An 18,664-nucleotide genomic window follows, 5' to 3' on the forward strand; every position below is an offset into this window, starting at 1 on the left:
ATTTTATTTTAATTAATTAAACATAAAAGTTATGAATAGTAGGAATAGTGCATCAGTACTTTTTTTTTTTTATATATGGCTTTCCCCTCTTTTGGCAGGAGGGATTTTGCCAATGACGACGTTAGACATACAACGCAGCATCAGTACTTGATATGCTAGTGCCCAATAAATGAAATGACACTCTTTTGCACCTACCCACATTGAAAGTAACATCTACTGGTACACTGTCAAAAGTTAAACTATGCAGAAAAAAATGCTATTTTTAAGTGTCCGCTTAGTAAATAGAACAGTCCTTAGTCGTTCCGTTTCTCTAAGGCAGAAAAGCCATAAAACTCGTTACAATTGCATTATTATTTAATAGCATTATTATTTAATAAATCTTTTCAAACTAAGTTTTGTGTCGAAGTAAGTTTTGAATAAGAGAACTCATCTTCCATCGAAACCTTTCGAGATGCACGACATAGCAATACAAGTAAAATTGAAATACATAGATTCTACATAATATAAATATTATTCAAACTGGCAACCTTCATAGTTTGGAAGAGATTGCTCTATAGCGATAAGGCCGCCTGTTGTTTACCTCTGTAATAAAATTAATTGTAATGTGTGTGTTCTTATGTACATTTTGAGGTTGCGCAAAAAAGTGAATTTGTATTGTATTGTGTTCAAATTCTTTACTAGAATTTTCCCGTTCCGTGGTTTAACTATGAATAGGAACAATTATACATCCTCACATATTGTAGTAGGTAAGTTTCAATAAAATTTATTGATTCACTTCACGAATGATCGCTTACTGTCATGTATGTAGTCACATTAAAATTTGAACACTTTGCTACTAGTACGACACTCGCGATGGTAAACTGGCAATATTTTTATTGCTATTGCAATTTTAGTGACGTTCATTTGACATTGAACCTTCACACCTATTATTACGTTAGCTTTTTGTATACATGTAATGAATGACTTAAGCTATTTTTACTATAGATTAACTAATTATCTAAATTATCTTAATTTTATGGCTTTGTCAAAGTACAATAAAATATAAAATTATTTGTAACTAAGTAACTAGCGTCACGTTCCGGCTACGCATGGGGATTAAATCATAATAAACCGACCAAGAGCGTGTCGGGCCACGCTGTAGGGTTTCGTAGTTTCCCGTCCGCATCCATAATTTGTCCCCATTGAACAATTAAAAAACACGTTAAACTTCCGTGAGACATATTCAAATAATTAATTGAAATACGGTTGTACTCACGTTATTATATAGCTATTGCTGCGACATGTTTCGGACCAATTCGGAGGCCCCTCTTCAGGCGTATAGGAGTTCACGCGACGGCTAGACTCCGCAAACTGAACGCGCCGCTCGCCGCTCCGCCCGCTGCATAGCAACATGCCGCAGCAATAGCGATATAATAACGTGAGTACAACCGTATTTCAATTAATTAATTAAAAAACAATTCGATAATTTATTAGCTCATACCGGTCACGATCCTATCAACTCAGGAAAAATCTTAACAGCGCGAAATATCCCAAATTACAGCGCCATCAGCGGGAAATTGGGTTACTAATTTATACAAACTACACGGGTTATGTACCTAGGTTTATGGTACCTGATAATTTTGGATTGCGTGGATCGATTTTAATAATTAGGTATAATAAACTAAGATAAAAAGTCTTTTATATACGGTTAAAATTACAAACCTAGTTCAGAACGTATGTAAGCAGACATAAACACTTATTTATTAAGTCATTACTGTCATCAATATATGTATGTAATATAATTATTTCATGAATAAGTATTGGAACAGACGAGCTGACGAGCATTGTGTTCATATTTTTCAATTTTGTTATTAATAATTTCAATCAGTAATGATAGTCAAGTATTGTTTTTTCACGAGTATCCCTATTCTATAATGTACTATCATCTCACGTTAGGTATTAATTCTGTGTAAATAAGGTCATCAGAAATTGTGATAACAGGGAAAGACGTAAATTCCTACACTAGAACGGCTACGCCTACTATAATAATAATAATAATAAAGGCGTAGGGATGTGACGACCCCATCGCCCATTGGTTTTACCAGTGCAATCAGTCAACGCAGGGCAGCTTGTGGCGAGCTGTTGGGGAACAGCGACCCCACGTACCCGAGTGCTCCTGGGGAGTTCTGTTACCCGTAAGGCGGGTGGGTGGGACAGGACTCTCTACCTCTGGCTTGCCTTGGCTGGCCGTCCAGAGTGGGGTCGTTAGGGCTACATGCCCCAGGGGTGGAAGTGAAAATTTGCATAAGACGCGAGTTGGTACAGTGGCTTAACAGCCACTGGGCAGAAAGCGGTGTACACCTCTCGACACCCTTGAGTTCTCACACCGGTGTTGCCCTTGAGCCATCTTGGATGTCGCTTTTTGTGGGGGCCCATCTTGTGGGGACGAGTCACCGTCTGCCGGAAATAAAATTGGATACCGTTTTATTAGGCAGGCGTCCGGTTTTTTATCCATAGCCCAGTATTTAGTCCATCACTTTCATCAAAATAGACCAGTTCATTTTAGATTCCATTAACTCTCAAATAGTCCTTACACCCTGGCGGGTGTTGCCTCTGCGTGTGTCCCATGATACGGGCAAGGGCAACATCCGCTCGGTGTACCCCTTACATTTCATTAAAGTGTCGAAAGGGCCTCTACGCGTTGGCTTCGGCCCCGCGCACGCCTCCCAAAGGTCCGGAACACCATTGTTCCGTGATGGGAAAGACATACAATAATAATAACACTTTACAAGCTCCTTACATCCATTTTGAGAGCAAAAATTAACGCGCATATTGTCGCTAACAACATTCTGGCTCCCGCTCAAAATGGATGTAGGGTTGGGTCCCGTGGTACTAAAGAGCTCCTCCTCATAGACATGACCATCTGCCAACAAGTTCGGCGGAACAAGGGGGCCATTTCGGCCGCTTGGATTGACTATAAGAAGGCCTATGATTCGGTGCCTCATTCATGGCTGAGAAGGGTATTGGAGCTGTATAAACTTGATGCAGCTTTAATATCCTTCCTGGCTGCATGTATGAGGCAGTGGACCACAGTCCTTCGTCAACCAGGAGGCAGGGATGGCCCCCCTGGCCCGCAGGACTTCATAAGGATTGAGCGAGGAATATTCCAGGGTGACAGTTTGAGTCCATTATGGTTCTGCCTAGCTCTGAATCCCCTCAGCACGCTGCTGAAGGATTCTGGGCTAGGTTGCCGGCTTCGGAGAGAGGGTGAAGTCATCTCTCACCTTCTGTACATGGACGATCTCAAACTGTTTGCACCGAACACCCAAGATCTGATGGTGCTATTGAAAACCACAGAAGTTTTCAGTACCGCCATCAGAATGGAGTTTGGTGTCGATAAGTGTGCGGTTATGCATGTACAGCGGGGGAGGTTGTAAATTCAGAAAATTTACAACTTTCTGAGACGATGTCGTTCAGATCTATCTCTGAATCAGAAACCTATAAGTACCTTGGTATGTCACAGTCGTTGGGTATTGAGGATGTTGGCATTAGACGGTCGGTGAAGGAGCGCTTTTTCAGTCGGCTCACAAAAGTCCTTAACAGTCTTTTGTCAGGAGGCAACAAAGTGCGCGCCTTTAACGCCTGGGTAATGCCTCTACTCACATACTCCTTTGGCATACTACGGTGGACCCAGACTGAGCTGGACGCCCTGGATCGGAGGGTCCGCTCACTGTTTACCACACACCGTATGTTACACCCACGCTCGTCTGTTATGAGATTGTACATCCCACGGAAGTGCGGAGGTCGAGGCTTCCTAAACGCCAAAGATCTCCACAACCGTGAGGTGTACAATCTCAGGAATTACTTCCTTAACAACGAGTGCGGGATGCATCGTGATGTGGTGGCAGTGGACGGAAACCTCACGCCGCTCTCCTTGGCGAAACAGAACTGGCGCAAACCTGTGGTACTAAGTACTGCGGACCGCAAGGCGGTATGGGAGAGCAAGCAGCTACACGGGCGGTTCTACAAGGCCCTCACGGGACCCGATGTAGATCTGCTCGCATCGGTGAACTGGTTACGATTCGGGGACCTCTTCGGAGAAACCGAGGGTTTTGCCTGTGCAATTGCGGACGAAGTTATGATGACGAACAACTACCGGAAATATATCCTGAAGGACGGTACGGTCGACATTTGTCGGGCATGCCGCCGTCCCGGAGAGTCACTCAGGCATATTATTTCCGGTTGTTCTCATCTTGCTAACGGCGAGTACTTGCACAGACATAATCTCGTAGCCAGGATTATTCACCAGCAACTTGCTCTTCAATACGGCCTTGTGGACCGCGAAGTACCGTACTACAAGTACTTACCTGCGCCAGTTCTCGAAAATGGTCGTGCCACGCTCTATTGGGATCGATCTATTATCACTGACAGGACTATTGTAGCCAATAAACCTGACATTGTGATAATAGATCGACTGCAACGCCGGGCAGTGCTCGTTGACATCACCATCCCCCATGATGAGAATCTCGTGAAAGCCGAGAAGGACAAGTCCAGTAAGTACCTAGACTTGGCTCACGAGATAACCGCCATGTGGGATGTTGAATCAACGATCATTGTTCCGATAGTCGTTTCAGCGAACGGTCTCATAGCGAAGAGTCTCGACCAACATCTTAAGAGACTCTCGCTAGGTGGCTGGATCAAGGGCCAGATGCAGAAGGCGGTGATCTTGGACACAGCACGGATAGTTCGACGGTTCCTCTCTCTGCAGCCCTAACCACCGGCAGCTTGGGCCCTGCCCCGCTGCTGGCGGCACCCTAGGTTAGGTTTTTTATAATGTGTTTATATGTGTTTTATATTGTTTTGTATGTGTTTTTGTATTTTACTTTTATATTCATATTATAAACAGCCTAGCCTAAGAAAGAAAATAAATAAAGAGTATAATAATAATTTATTTATTATATCAGACAACAAAGGGCCCATAATGGTTAGTACTTATACATTATTGGATATTTTAAAAACTACCACGTTGCACTACACTACTAGCACGTTGATTTTTTCTCAGTGACTCACTCCCAGTTTAAATAGAAAAGGGCTATAAATACCTAATGTTTTAGAAGTAGGTAACTACGAGTAAATGTTACGTTCTAACATTTAGCATAAAGCTACTTCCTTTTTTTTTGCTCTAGGTACGTGGTATAGCCGAGGTTGACGATTATTCGTGGTATAGCTGAGATTTTTGACGCATCCGCACACGAGGGGTTAAGGGATTTTAAACATTTAAACATTTATTTCAAATAATTTACACGGCATCACAGCTTAAGCCAATACACCGAATAATTAAACTAATTACAACTTTAATTACAGAATATGTATTAAACTAAGTAATAAATAAAACCTCAGACAATTTACATGCAAGTGCTGGGAATCCTATCGTCCATCTTCTCACAAAACCTCAGACACTCTCGGCACACATTCGCCCATCTGCATGCAAACAAGTCACACTCCGGTGCTGATGTCAAGAGTGCATTAAGCAGCGATAATGCGCGAAGTAAAGGCGAGTTTCTGTGAGATACAGTGCGCGCTGCCGGCACGGCCAGCAGTGGGCGTGTCCGCGGCCTCAAGCCGACTCGAGGAATATCCGGAACGTACAACCTCACTAGTCGACCAACCAGTTCCGGGCAGTCCGAGTCTCCGCGCAATATTCGACAAGCCGTAGCCAGCAAGATGTTGTTTCGCCTTACCTCTAGAGAATTATATCCTAGGCAGCCAAGTAAAAACTTTGTCGGATACAAAAATGGATAATATCCAAATCTTTTTTTATACAAAAATCGCAAAAAGGTCTTTTGGATTTTCTCCAGAAGTAAGGCGTATGACGACTCGTATGGGTTCCAAATAATAGATGAAGTCTCAAGCTTACTCCTCACCAATGCGTTGAAGACCGAAGCAATGGCTCCGGTGTCACGGAAATCCTTGACATTCAAAGCCAAGCTTCCTAAAACAATCCTTGGTGAGTGTTCGCATGTGTTCATGAAAAGTTAGGCGCTCATCAGGGATGACTGATGGGTTATTAAATAAAACACAGAAATAAATAAAACATTTAATATTTATTTACAACGGGAGTACGTAGCACTTATTATATTTTTGGAAGGGCCACTATAAGTGATGGATATAAAATTACAAAATCTAGGGGCGTGCCAGTGTTTGAAATATTTCATTGTTATTTTTAAGCTGCCAATATTTTTTGGTACAAATCATTATTTTCATTACTTCATATTATATCAATAATTATTTTCCAAAACTTTTTTCTAGGTTAATATTGCGTAAAAGATTTTAATTTCAAAACACTGCCCCATAGTGACTAGCATCAGGTATTGCTTACTGGTGTAGAAAATATGATATTTATGACCATAATATATTTCACCAACATAATATATGTATGTCACATTAAACATGCGTATTTTTTATGAATCTGCTTGATATCATTAGCGCATTAGCGCATTACATTATGAGAAAAAAATATTTATACTTTTTTACACCAATAATAATAGGTTTTTAGGCAATGTTTAACAGAGTATAGAATTTATTCCAAAATACTCGTAGAGTCAGTAATTTAGGATCAATATAGTTGCATGTTTCTATTAGGCTGTGGTAACATTTTTTGCATCATGCGAATCATGTGCTTTTTGCTTGGGACTTGAAGTAAAAAATTGGTTCGAATCTCACTGAACAACATACCCTCAGTTATGAGTGCATTTATTATAATTGGACACTTTTTGATGATTTTTAACCCCCGACGCAAAAACGACGGGGTGTCAATATAAGTTTGACGCGTCTGTATGTTTGTCTGTCTATCTGTCTGTTTGTCTGTCTGTGTGTGTGTCTGTCTGTGGCATCGTAGCTCCCGAACGGATGAACCGATTTAGATTTCGTTTTTTTTTGTCTGAAAGCTGAGTTAGTCGGGATGCGAATCATGTGCTTTTTGCTTGGGACTTGAAGTAAAAAATTGGTTCGAATCTCACTGAACAACATACCCTCAGTTATGAGTGCATTTATTATAATTGGACACTTTTTGATGATTTTTAACCCCCGACGCAAAAACGACGGGGTGTCAATATAAGTTTGACGCGTCTGTCTGTTTGTCTGTCTATCTGTCTGTTTGTCTGTCTGTGTGTGTGTCTGTCTGTGGCATCGTAGCTCCCGAACGGATGAACCGATTTAGATTTCGTTTTTTTTTGTCTGAAAGCTGAGTTAGTCGGGAGTGTTCTTAGCCATGTTTCATTAAAATCGGTCTACTATGTCGCAGTCGGGGGTTTTTTCAAAATTTTAATTTTGTGGTTAGGTTAGGTTAGTTCGTATAAGTATGCGTACAATTGTTAAAGGAACACCTTTTATTCTTAAATAATGATCCTAAAACACAAGTTCAAAGATAAATCTTGGAATAAACCCTTCCTCAGTAAAACTCAGATTTAATCCTCCTTGTTATCCCAAATACTGTCACCGTTAGCCTCAGTATTGCTAGGGGCGAGGTATTTTTGTATGGCCGGCATCTTGTACACGTACACGGAGAGGATAGACCCCGCACAAGCCCCGATCCAGTAGACCACAGCATGTTCTAGAAGGGTGTGCCCATCGCAGCCGGCCTTCAGCGACGTAGCTAGGACTGGGTTGAAGTAGCCGCCGGAATAATCGAATGCTGAAATGAAGGTTTTTGGTACATTTTCTTTTTTTTGATACACTAGCATAGTAGTAACTCTTCTAATAAACGTGCGTCGCGCGATGAGTATGTATGCGTGTCCTGTAGGTACGCAACACGTGTGAGAATAGGCCTTCCTCATCCGCTTATATGTGTTGCGTACGAACACGGCGCGCATACATACATACCGCGCGGGGTACGTTTGTCGAGTTACTACTAGTATTTTAATATGGCACTAGGCGTCTTTTGAGCGTCGACGTCTGGCTTACTCTATGGCTGGTGCTGGACGCAACGTTAACGCAAATGACTAGCGATTTTGTTTTCTATAGCATTGAGTAGACGACGATGCACAAAAGTCGCTAGTGGTCTACGGACATTTTTTTCAAATCTTTCCAGGATGTTAAAAAAGTTTATTTTAATAGTTATTGCGAAATATCAAAGAGCGAATATGATTAATATTATGAATTAGGCAAGCTAGGCAAATAATTTAGCACCTATGAAACAATACTGATATCATTATGTTTTTGAATATGATGAAAAATTACAATCATAAAACAACTCGTTAGCAATCATGGAAAAATTGATCAAAACATCCGTATATTCTTTAATAGTTTACACCTGCTACACTGAAAGACAATGAAAACGGGTTATTATCAGAGTAATTTCCTCGGGAAGTGACCCGTTTCCATTGCCATCAAGTCTAATGCGTAATGTCATGATACTAAACGATTTCTAACATGAAAAGCTATGGAAGCTACGACATGAAGCGTGACCAATGCATATTTACAATTAAAATGAAAATGATGGGTTTTCGCTGTCACCGCCACTGTTGTTTTCACTTAGCTAGCTGAAACTATAAATTGAAATAGATACCATACACTAAAGAAAAACCGGTAAAGCCCACTGGTTGCGAAGCCGGGAATCGAACCCGGGTCTCCAGCTATCGCGGCTGACGTGCTTACCGTTACACCACTTCGACCGCCGAGGTAACGGTCGAAATTTCTCTATTGTATGTTATCTCTGAAGGCTAGGTGCCTTTGACCAACTCTAAGGGCGAGCAAGGTTTGCTTTAATATTTAACAAAACAATTTAATTTGTTTCCTACTTCGATAGCTGAAACTAAATTCTAAATCTGAAGAGTCAACATTTCCAGTCAACTTTGCCACGGGATAGGTAATTATAACTCCCATAATTTTCGATTTTATTAAAAAAATCTAAAAGTAATTTACATAGTATTTTTGATGCAAAAAAATAAGTGTTTGTAAAACTATCAATCTCTAGAGCCAACTAAAAATTTACAAAGATATCAACAATTACAATAAAATTCAATGTTTGTTTATCCTTACCTTTATCTTATACTTTTTTTAAGTATTTAAACCATACATTAATATTGCAAGCATCATAACACATTTTAAAAGATCATTATCATGTTTTTATTTGTGTAAAAAAAAATAGAAATCTTTTGATTTTTTTTAGTCAATTCCAATTCAATCAGGAAATTAAATACTTTAATTTAGCCGTTAAATTTCTTACTGCTAAAATTGTTGCACTGCTCCAAAATTAAGAAAACAACTGGACGGTGGCCAACAAACCCAATATTAGTGGACATCAAAATGTCTAAATGTACCTTTTCCTAAATGCACTTTGCAAAAGATGGACACGCTTAGGTCGTCATTGGCACTAAAATTGTCCTGATACCGGTAGACGAAAACTGTGTGCCTATTGAGGACCCCTGGAATGTGAAAAATGATTGAAGATGTGGTCGATCTATGCTCTCTTTCTTATTAATGAAAAATAAAAGAGATGAAGGTTAAGACTTAGCAGATTTAAGATTTTGAAGTGAAATGACATCAAGATTTTGGTCGGAATTGGCACTAAAATTGTCCTGATACCGATAGACGAAAACTGTGTGCCTATTGAGGACCCCTGCAATTTGAAAAATGATTGAAGATGTGGTCGATCTATGCTCTCTTTCTTATTAATGAAAAATAAAAGAGATGAAGGTTAAGACTTAGCAGATTTAAGATTCTGAAGTGAAATGACATCAAGATTTTGGTCGGAATTGGCACTAAAATTGTCCTGATACCGATAGACGAAAACTGTGTGCCTATTGAGGACCCCTGCAATGTGAAAAATGTGATTGAAGATGTGGTCGAATTATGGTAAGAAATAGACCATATTTCTTAGAAATGGAAAACAAAAAGATACAGGTTATGATTGAGTACATTTTGAGACCAGGAGGCCGATTTTTGAGTCTCACGGCGTTCGAATTCAGAAAATTGTCACTGAAAATAATAGGCAATTCACCGTTTTCAACCGGTATTTTAGTGACAGTGAGACTCAAAAATCGGCCCCCAGGATAAGTAGTTATTTGTACTAAAATTGTACTGATACTCGTACCGTTAGACAAAAACTGTGTGCCTATCAGCAGCGGCTGGTCTATACAAGCCGATTCCCACCGGCTTGTCTAAAAATTGATTACTAGTAAAGTACGTAATGTTAAGGCAGGTTTCCTTTTGCTTTGGTGTTGCCTAGCAGAAATTTTCACCAGCCGCCACTGGTGCCTATTAATGAGTCATGTGAAAATGTGGTCGATATACAGTGTCTTTTTATTAATGAGAAATGAGAGAAATTAATTTTAAGGATGGCCAGATAGAATTTTCATTAAAATAAACATTTTGGTAATTTGTAGACAAATTCCGTGTTCCTATTGAGGACTTCTGCGACGTGGATAGTGATTGAAGATGTGCCGATCTGATGCTCTCTTTCTTATTAATGAAAAATAAAAGAGATGAAGGTTAAGGATAAGCACTTATAAATATTAAATTTTAAATACAAATGATCATCAGGATTTTTATAGTCATTTGCACTAAAATTGTCGTGATACCCGCGAACGAAAACTGTGAGTCTATTGAGGACTATAATCCTACGTAAGTAAATCAATAAACAACGTTTACAATAAGAGTTTTGAATGATTCACGGTTATTTTCATTAGACTTATATTGACCGGGATATAGACCGTGATTACCTTTTTGATTATTGTCGAGCTCCCGATATTTATTATTATTATTATTATTATTTCGTTTTAGACAGGCAGCTGATGCTGGTACGTCTAAATCATAGTTTCATGCATCATGATCACGGAAAACTGACGAAGGCGGGTGGATTTCAAAGTTGCGTAGACAGCGCGCGATCTACCTCTCTCGACAAAATCAAAAAGGTAATCACTGTCTATATCCCGGTCAATATAAGTCTAATAAACTACGTTCTCAAGCCGTAAATAAACAGTACTTTAATATCCTCCCAATTAATTCTGGTCTCTTTGCCAAAGTTTGGAGCGCCCGTTTAAAGAGAATACGTATTTTAACCACAGAAGCTTTGTTAAAGTCCCTTGATTTAGTTAATGGCATTAACTTTCACTCCTGGCCCCGTAGCCGAATGGCATTTCTACGAGGCAAAACGAAAACGAAACGTCGCGAAAGGTCTGGCTCTGTCGCGCCAATACGCAAGAGCGATAGACATAGATATCTACGAGCGTTTTGTTTCGGGAGCGCTTTTTGAGCGTTTGTGTCATTTGGCTACGCATCCTGATCTTATTTCTGTCACTTCATTGCAGAGTTTAGTTAGTATTGTAAGGAAATTAATAGTACAGGAACAGGACCGTGACTGGCCATCGAAGTATAAAAAAGATCCATTATATGTATAAATAAAAAATAGAAAGGCACCTAAAGTATCTGACATAATAAGTAACTTTTCTAGTTATCGATAAATCTGTATTACCCGACGACGTCAAACATGTCAAAGTTTAATTATTTTTTTCTACGTATAGACACACATCTCTTTTGATTTCGTGATTGCAGAATGGTAGTTACGTCTGCCGTCGTAGCCGAATGGCAATCGTCGACGCTAGATGCTACCATGGGGTCTCATCCGGAACATCGTATAATTAATGTCAAACCCAAATCATAGATGGCGCTACGTGCCACGATTAGCCATTATGACTTATTTATTCAATAAATTTAAAGGTCTCAAAGGTATTATTTTAGTCTCGTGCATTAAGAATATCATTAATTTAATACACAAATCCACAAAAACACGAATTCAATGCAATATTTTTCAAAATTCGAATCTAAAATTTATTACACGACTGAATACAACATCAGCAAACCCGCATTGAACGTTATTGAGTCGTCTAAGTATTATTACCTCTCGTCACTAGATGGAGTGACTGTGCATAACGTACGTGATATAATTAGAATAGCCACTTGAGTGCGGGCTAGTCATACGCTCAAAAAACCAGTGTAAGGGCGCTCTCCGGAACCATGATCTTCTTACGCGTCTGGACGGCACATTTTAGACTGGTTACGTAGCCGTATTCAACTCGTGTGCACTCCGTAATCACATGGTATCGTTAATGAAACTTATGAATGAATGGCGTTGTTGGTAAAACGAAAAGCAATATGTGAATATGTGTGTGTGTATTATGCAATAAAAACAAGGTGAGACAAAATTGGGGTTTTTAAAGCTAGGAACACACTACGCGGACGTCCGTCGTGAATCGACCGCGGACGGCAATCTGGACAATGGAAATACACACAACCGTGCAAACTATCGGTCGACGGACGCGGACGTGGCCTTGAGCGCACGGACGTCCGATCGAAATCTGGCTCTCTGGATGTTTTGTTCCGTGCACACTGATAGGTCGCGGTCGCGGTCGTTTTACGACGGACGTCCGCGTAGTATGTTCCTAGCTTAACACACTGTGCCGCACGGGTGCCGGCCGGCGCCGCGGCGGTGCGGACACGAGTACACCGGACGCGTCTGTGTGCGTTAGCACGCGCACAAATAAAGTGGCTTTCTGCGGGCAGCCGAGCGGCACCGCCCCCGACTGCGCGATGGCAATAAACACAAAAATCACAAATTTGAATTCGTGCTTGCCTACCTTATCGTGTTAGTTCTTCATTATTAATAAATCATTTTAATTGTTGAATGTTGATTAGAACTGTTATCTGGGACATTTTTATTTTTGTCAAAGTTGTACGTCCACCCGACTTGTTTTTAATTTGGAAATTTTTATGTGGTTTCCACTCAGAATCGTGAGCTCTTTCACTCCTAATAGGAGAAAAAAGTCTCCCAAGTTTTTTCCCATTCCGTTACCATTTTTTCATACATTTTGTATGGCAGTAACGGAATGGAAGGTTTGAAAAATGTATGGATATCTTAAGACATTTTTTTTACTTCCTATCAGGCAGGATCGAAAGACCTTGAGATTCTGAGTATGAATCGCGTAAAAAACACCCATGTTACAAAAAAAGAGGGGTGAACAACTTTAAAAAAAAATGGCTCATCTGGCCGGCAGCCATAAGGCCATAACAGATAATAGTAATTATGTGTTGAAGTGAAATGAAAATGAAATAATATTTAATATGCCTACTTGAAAAATAAATTATTTATTTTTAAAGTAGGCATATTACAAATTACAATGAACATATGAACGTCAAGTTTCAGTAAATAACTAATTTCGGTGTTTTTCTCAATTTCATGAGTAAAAAAGTACTATAAAATGAAACAAAACTATGGAAACGGATTAAATCGCGTATAATGAATTTAAAATACTATATTTACTACTATTTGTTTTTATTTCTATGCTGTATTTTAAATTCATTATACGCGATTTAATCCGTTTCCATAATTTTATTTCATGAGTAACTATCGCGGTAACCGAAGACAATATTACTCTAGAAAATGTTTTGTCAAATACCTAGCTAGTAGCTACATTACCTTTTATTTTTTATATTAAGTACATGTATTTGTTTACTTAATAATATACATTTCCATATTTATAAATTGAAATAGATATCATACACGAAAGGAAAAACGACACTGACGACGCGACGGTTTTTTTCCCACATTTCTAATTAACTACGCGCCTGCTTTCGAGTGCTTTAAATTTTAATAAACCAACGCATTCTTTGATTGGGGGCTCGGGCCTCTCAAGGTCAGTGCAAATGTGATGCGTAGAATAGGTACTTGTACAGTACAGTTAGGTAGGGGCGCGGGGCGCGGGGCGCGGGGCCGCGACTAAATCTAGTTCATTCACATCCGCTTGCATGTGTCGCGGATAGAGCGAGTACGTAAGGGCCCGCGCACACGGGCAACTGTTGCTGGCAACTTTTTTGTCGCGACCATGGCTTAGTATGAAAGTGCGCACACGAGGCGACGCAACTTTTCATACAAATACGAAAGTCGCCGAGCAACTGTTGCCTCCGTGTGCCGTGTGCGCGGGGCCTAAGCGGCGAGCACACATACAAGCCGCGCGGAGGCCGTCTCCACCCTGATGTATACCTCTTTTAATTAAATCCGCAAAAAATATTTTTCATCATTTTCATACATAACAAATGAATTTATTAGTGTGAGAGACCCTTACGAATAACATTCAAGTTAGTGTCAAGTGATTGACTGCACATGTCAAAACAAAAAACATTAGGAATTGGTCACACACATACATACATACATACATACATACAATCACGCCTGTATCCCATAAAGGGGTAGGCAGAACACATGAAACTACTAAAGCTTCAGTGCCACTCTTGGCGAATAAGGGGTTGAAAGAAAACGAAACTGTGACATTGCAGTGACAGGTTGCCAGCCTCTCGCCTACGCCACAATTTAACCCATATCCCATAGTCGCCTTCTACGACACCCACGGGAAGAAAGGGGGTGGTGAAATTCTTAACCCGTCACCACACAGGCTCACACACGTGTTCAGTAATTATCTTTGGTAAAGGCAGTCATACACATGTTCAGTAATTATCTTTATTTTTTTAATAACTCGATAACCGTAAGAGTTAAGTTTCTTAGATACATTAAAGTTAACGGAATTCAATAAAAACAGTGTGTATAACAAATAACAATTTTTCCCCTCACTAGCTCGGAAACACGTGTTTTGTCCTTTAATACCAGCGGGTAAAAACGCATTTTATCCACTAGTGGGTAAAGTAATTTTACCTTGAATAAAGTCAAATTAACTGCTTTAAAGTTGATAAAAGTAGGTGAATCTAGTAATAAAGATGATTTACCACCTGTGGAACTACTGGAAGCAGTGATAAATGCATTTTTTGCGTTGTAGTTTCCTCGCTACAGTGAGGAAAAGTTTTGTGTTACACTCGGGTGCAAATGTATTTTACTTCTCGTGTGTTAAAAAACTCGCAAGTTCAGGATTCTATTCTCGAACCACTCGCTTCGCTCGTGGTTCAACTATAGAATCCTTTCACTTGCTCGTTTTTCAATTCCACACTCGGCGTTAAAATACAACTTTGCCCCCTTGTATAACAAATAACTATTATTTACATGATTTATTTTAACTTGCATTAATATGCTGTTCTCGAACTTATTGTATCGATAAACTACCTCTCTCTAGTCGATCTGTGTCGATACTGTCGATACTAACCCAACGAAGTAACTTTTCTAAGACGTCACCAGCACGGGTAGCATGGTCGCGCGATAGACGATAAAATATCAGGCCGTCCCTATCGCACTATTAGTAAGTGCGATAGGGACGGCCAGATGTTTTATCATTTATCGCGCGACCATAATTGCCTGCCAGGTCACCACGCGTCCTTTTCTTTAGGGTGCTATAGAAAAGGATACCTATAGTTTTCTTTGTTCTTATTTACTGACAGACTTGTTTGACAAATTATATCAATTTATAGAGCAATCAATTTGATTAGTGAAATTAAATAATTTGTTATTCATGTTACCTACTTAAAACTGGAGTTTTAACATTTGGTTTAACAAGACGGCCTTACGAGGTTATATAAACAACAATGTGCCACAGGACTCATAATAAAACGGCTCAACAAAATAATACCAATAATAATAGGTGCGTGTTATATTTTACTCAGCAGCCGGCGTATCCGAATGGCAATTGTCGACACCATATGCCGACATAAATGTAGTCTAGCTCTGTCGCGCAAGTACGCAAGAGCTATAATTAGAGGTAGATAGATACAACGAAACAAATATTATCGTGAGCACGTGTGCATTCGACTACGCACACTGATGAGGGGACCCAGCGCGTACGTACATTGCGCACCACCTGCACGCACACATACAAACCGCGCGGCATACAATCCACTGGTAGGCTATGTCTACAACGCCATCTAGTAATGTCTGACTTTAAACGTGCACATGACGTTGTATGTTTAGTGCGTGAAAGCTAAAACAGATGTCGCAAGATGTTGCAGTTTGATGACTATTTCGACGTAGGATACTGATAAGAGTTTTGTTGGCCACGCGTGGCTACTGGCGCCATCTAGCTCTCTGAGTGTGGATTAAATTTAGTACACAGGTCTAGAATACTTAGGACGGCGCCCATTTTTAGTATGGGGTTAGGTATCTGTACTAGTATTATTTGATCTGTGATGCTACCGAAAACGCAGTCTAGCTCTGTCGCGCCAATACGCAAGAGCGATAAAGATATACAGCTACGAAACAGATATTATCGTGAGCGTTTGTGCATTTGGCTACGTACCCTGAAGTGTTATTTGATCCGCTAATTTGACGACCGGTCTGCTTCAGTCGTCGGTAGTGATACAGCCTTCTAAGCCGCGGTCCTGGGTTCGAATCCCAGTAAGGGCATTTATTTGTGTGATGAGCACAAATATTTATTCCTTTGTCATGGATGATTTTTATGTATAATATATGTATTTTATTTATCTATTTAAGTATGTATATCGCCGCTTAGCACCCTTAGTACCAGCTTTGCTTAGTTTGGGGCTAAGCTGATATATGTAAAGTGTCCCCAATATTTATTTATTTAATTTGATGCTGACTGTACAGTCGAGTTCATAAATATGTGTACATTTCTTCACCTTAACTGCTTGCAATAAGATGAAAAAATGTACACATATTAATGTACATGATTTTCTCCACTTAATTTTGAGGTAAAGCTCTGGAATATTACGTTTTCTGTGCATCTGTACTGAGTGTGGGTAATGCGATATAAACGTAGATTTGTTTCGGAGGAAGTCATGTGGATTGGGGAAGAAGATTTAGTTTATGCCCTTCCGATTGAAAGTACGAGCTTCGTGGTTTTAATGTCCTTTTAGATAACTTTACTCGTACTTTGGATTTAGAGTTAATATATTTCTCATAGGTACCTATCCAGCTGTTAGTGTCTTTTGATTATTCAAAAACTTGAATCATTATTTTGACTGGCTTAATATTTTTTTACCGCAGCAACTGCATGGCAAAGTTCTTTCAAAACGGATGAGAAAGTATTATCCAAAAGAGTGCAAAGTGATATTATACTTTTAACTTTGATGCCCAAAGCACAGATCAAATAATACTAGTACAGATACCTAACCCCATACTAAAAATGGGCGCCGTCCTAAGTATTCTAGACCTGTGTACTAAATTTAATCCACACTCAGAGAGCTAGATGGCGCCAGTAGCCACGCGTGGCCAACAAAACTCTTATCAGTATCCTACGTCGAAATAGTCATCAAACTGCAACATCTTGCGACATCTGTTTTAGCTTTCACGCACTAAACATACAACGTCATGTGCACGTTTAAAGTCAGACATTACTAGATGGCGTTGTAGACATAGCCTACCAGTGGATTGTATGCCGCGCGGTTTGTATGTGTGCGTGCAGGTGGTGCGCAATGTACGTACGCGCTGGGTCCCCTCATCAGTGTGCGTAGTCGAATGCACACGTGCTCACGATAATATTTGTTTCGTTGTATCTATCTACCTCTAATTATAGCTCTTGCGTACTTGCGCGACAGAGCTAGACTACATTTATGTCGGCATATGGTGTCGACAATTGCCATTCGGATACGCCGGCTGCTGAGTAAAATATAACACGCACCTATTATTATTGGTATTATTTTGTTGAGCCGTTTTATTATGAGTCCTGTGGCACATTGTTGTTTATATAACCTCGTAAGGCCGTCTTGTTAAACCAAATGTTAAAACTCCAGTTTTAAGTAGGTAACATGAATAACAAATTATTTAATTTCACTAATCAAATTGATTGCTCTATAAATTGATATAATTTGTCAAACAAGTCTGTCAGTAAATAAGAACAAAGAAAACTATAGGTATCCTTTTCTATAGCACCCTAAAGAAAAGGACGCGTGGTGACCTGGCAGGCAATTATGGTCGCGCGATAAATGATAAAACATCTGGCCGTCCCTATCGCACTTACTAATAGTGCGATAGGGACGGCCTGATATTTTATCGTCTATCGCGCGACCATGCTACCCGTGCTGGTGACGTCTTAGAAAAGTTACTTCGTTGGGTTAGTATCGACAGTATCGACACAGATCGACTAGAGAGAGGTAGTTTATCGATACAATAAGTTCGAGAACAGCATATTAATGCAAGTTAAAATAAATCATGTAAATAATAGTTATTTGTTATACAAGGGGGCAAAGTTGTATTTTAACGCCGAGTGTGGAATTGAAAAACGAGCAAGTGAAAGGATTCTATAGTTGAACCACGAGCGAAGCGAGTGGTTCGAGAATAGAATCCTGAACTTGCGAGTTTTTTAACACACGAGAAGTAAAATACATTTGCACCCGAGTGTAACACAAAACTTTTCCCCTCACTGTAGCGAGGAAACTACAACGCAAAAAATGCATTTATCACTGCTTCCAGTAGTTCCACAGGTGGTAAATCATCTTTATTACTAGATTCACCTACTTTTATCAACTTTAAAGCAGTTAATTTGACTTTATTCAAGGTAAAATTACTTTACCCACTAGTGGATAAAATGCGTTTTTACCCGCTGGTATTAAAGGACAAAACACGTGTTTCCGAGCTAGTGAGGGGAAAAATTGTTATTTGTTATACACACTGTTTTTATTGAATTCCGTTAACTTTAATGTATCTAAGAAACTTAACTCTTACGGTTATCGAGTTATTAAAAAAATAAAGATAATTACTGAACATGTGTATGACTGCCTTTACCAAAGATAATTA

General features: G+C 39.6%; 1 protein-coding gene across 2 annotated transcripts in view; it reads right to left on the reverse strand.

Annotated features, from left to right (window-relative positions):
- Nucleotides 1–7,205: 7,205 nt before the first annotated feature.
- Nucleotides 7,206–18,664, reverse strand: part of LOC125230999 (aquaporin-11) — a 47,050-nt gene continuing 35,591 nt past the window's right edge. Inside the window, exons 7-8 of one of the 2 annotated variants that reach the window (XM_048136322.1) lie at nt 9,300–9,404; nt 7,206–7,672 (exon numbers count right to left, since the gene is read on the reverse strand). In XM_048136322.1, the coding sequence (XP_047992279.1) occupies nt 7,446–7,672; nt 9,300–9,404 (332 nt within the window). In that variant the 3' untranslated portion in view covers nt 7,206–7,445. The remainder of the gene's footprint in view (nt 7,673–9,299; nt 9,405–18,664) is intronic. The other variant, XM_048136324.1, reaches the window with a different exon arrangement.

Source organism: Leguminivora glycinivorella, chromosome 11, assembly GCF_023078275.1.
Source record: "Leguminivora glycinivorella isolate SPB_JAAS2020 chromosome 11, LegGlyc_1.1, whole genome shotgun sequence".
In the NCBI taxonomy this organism is placed as follows: domain Eukaryota; kingdom Metazoa; phylum Arthropoda; class Insecta; order Lepidoptera; family Tortricidae; genus Leguminivora; species Leguminivora glycinivorella.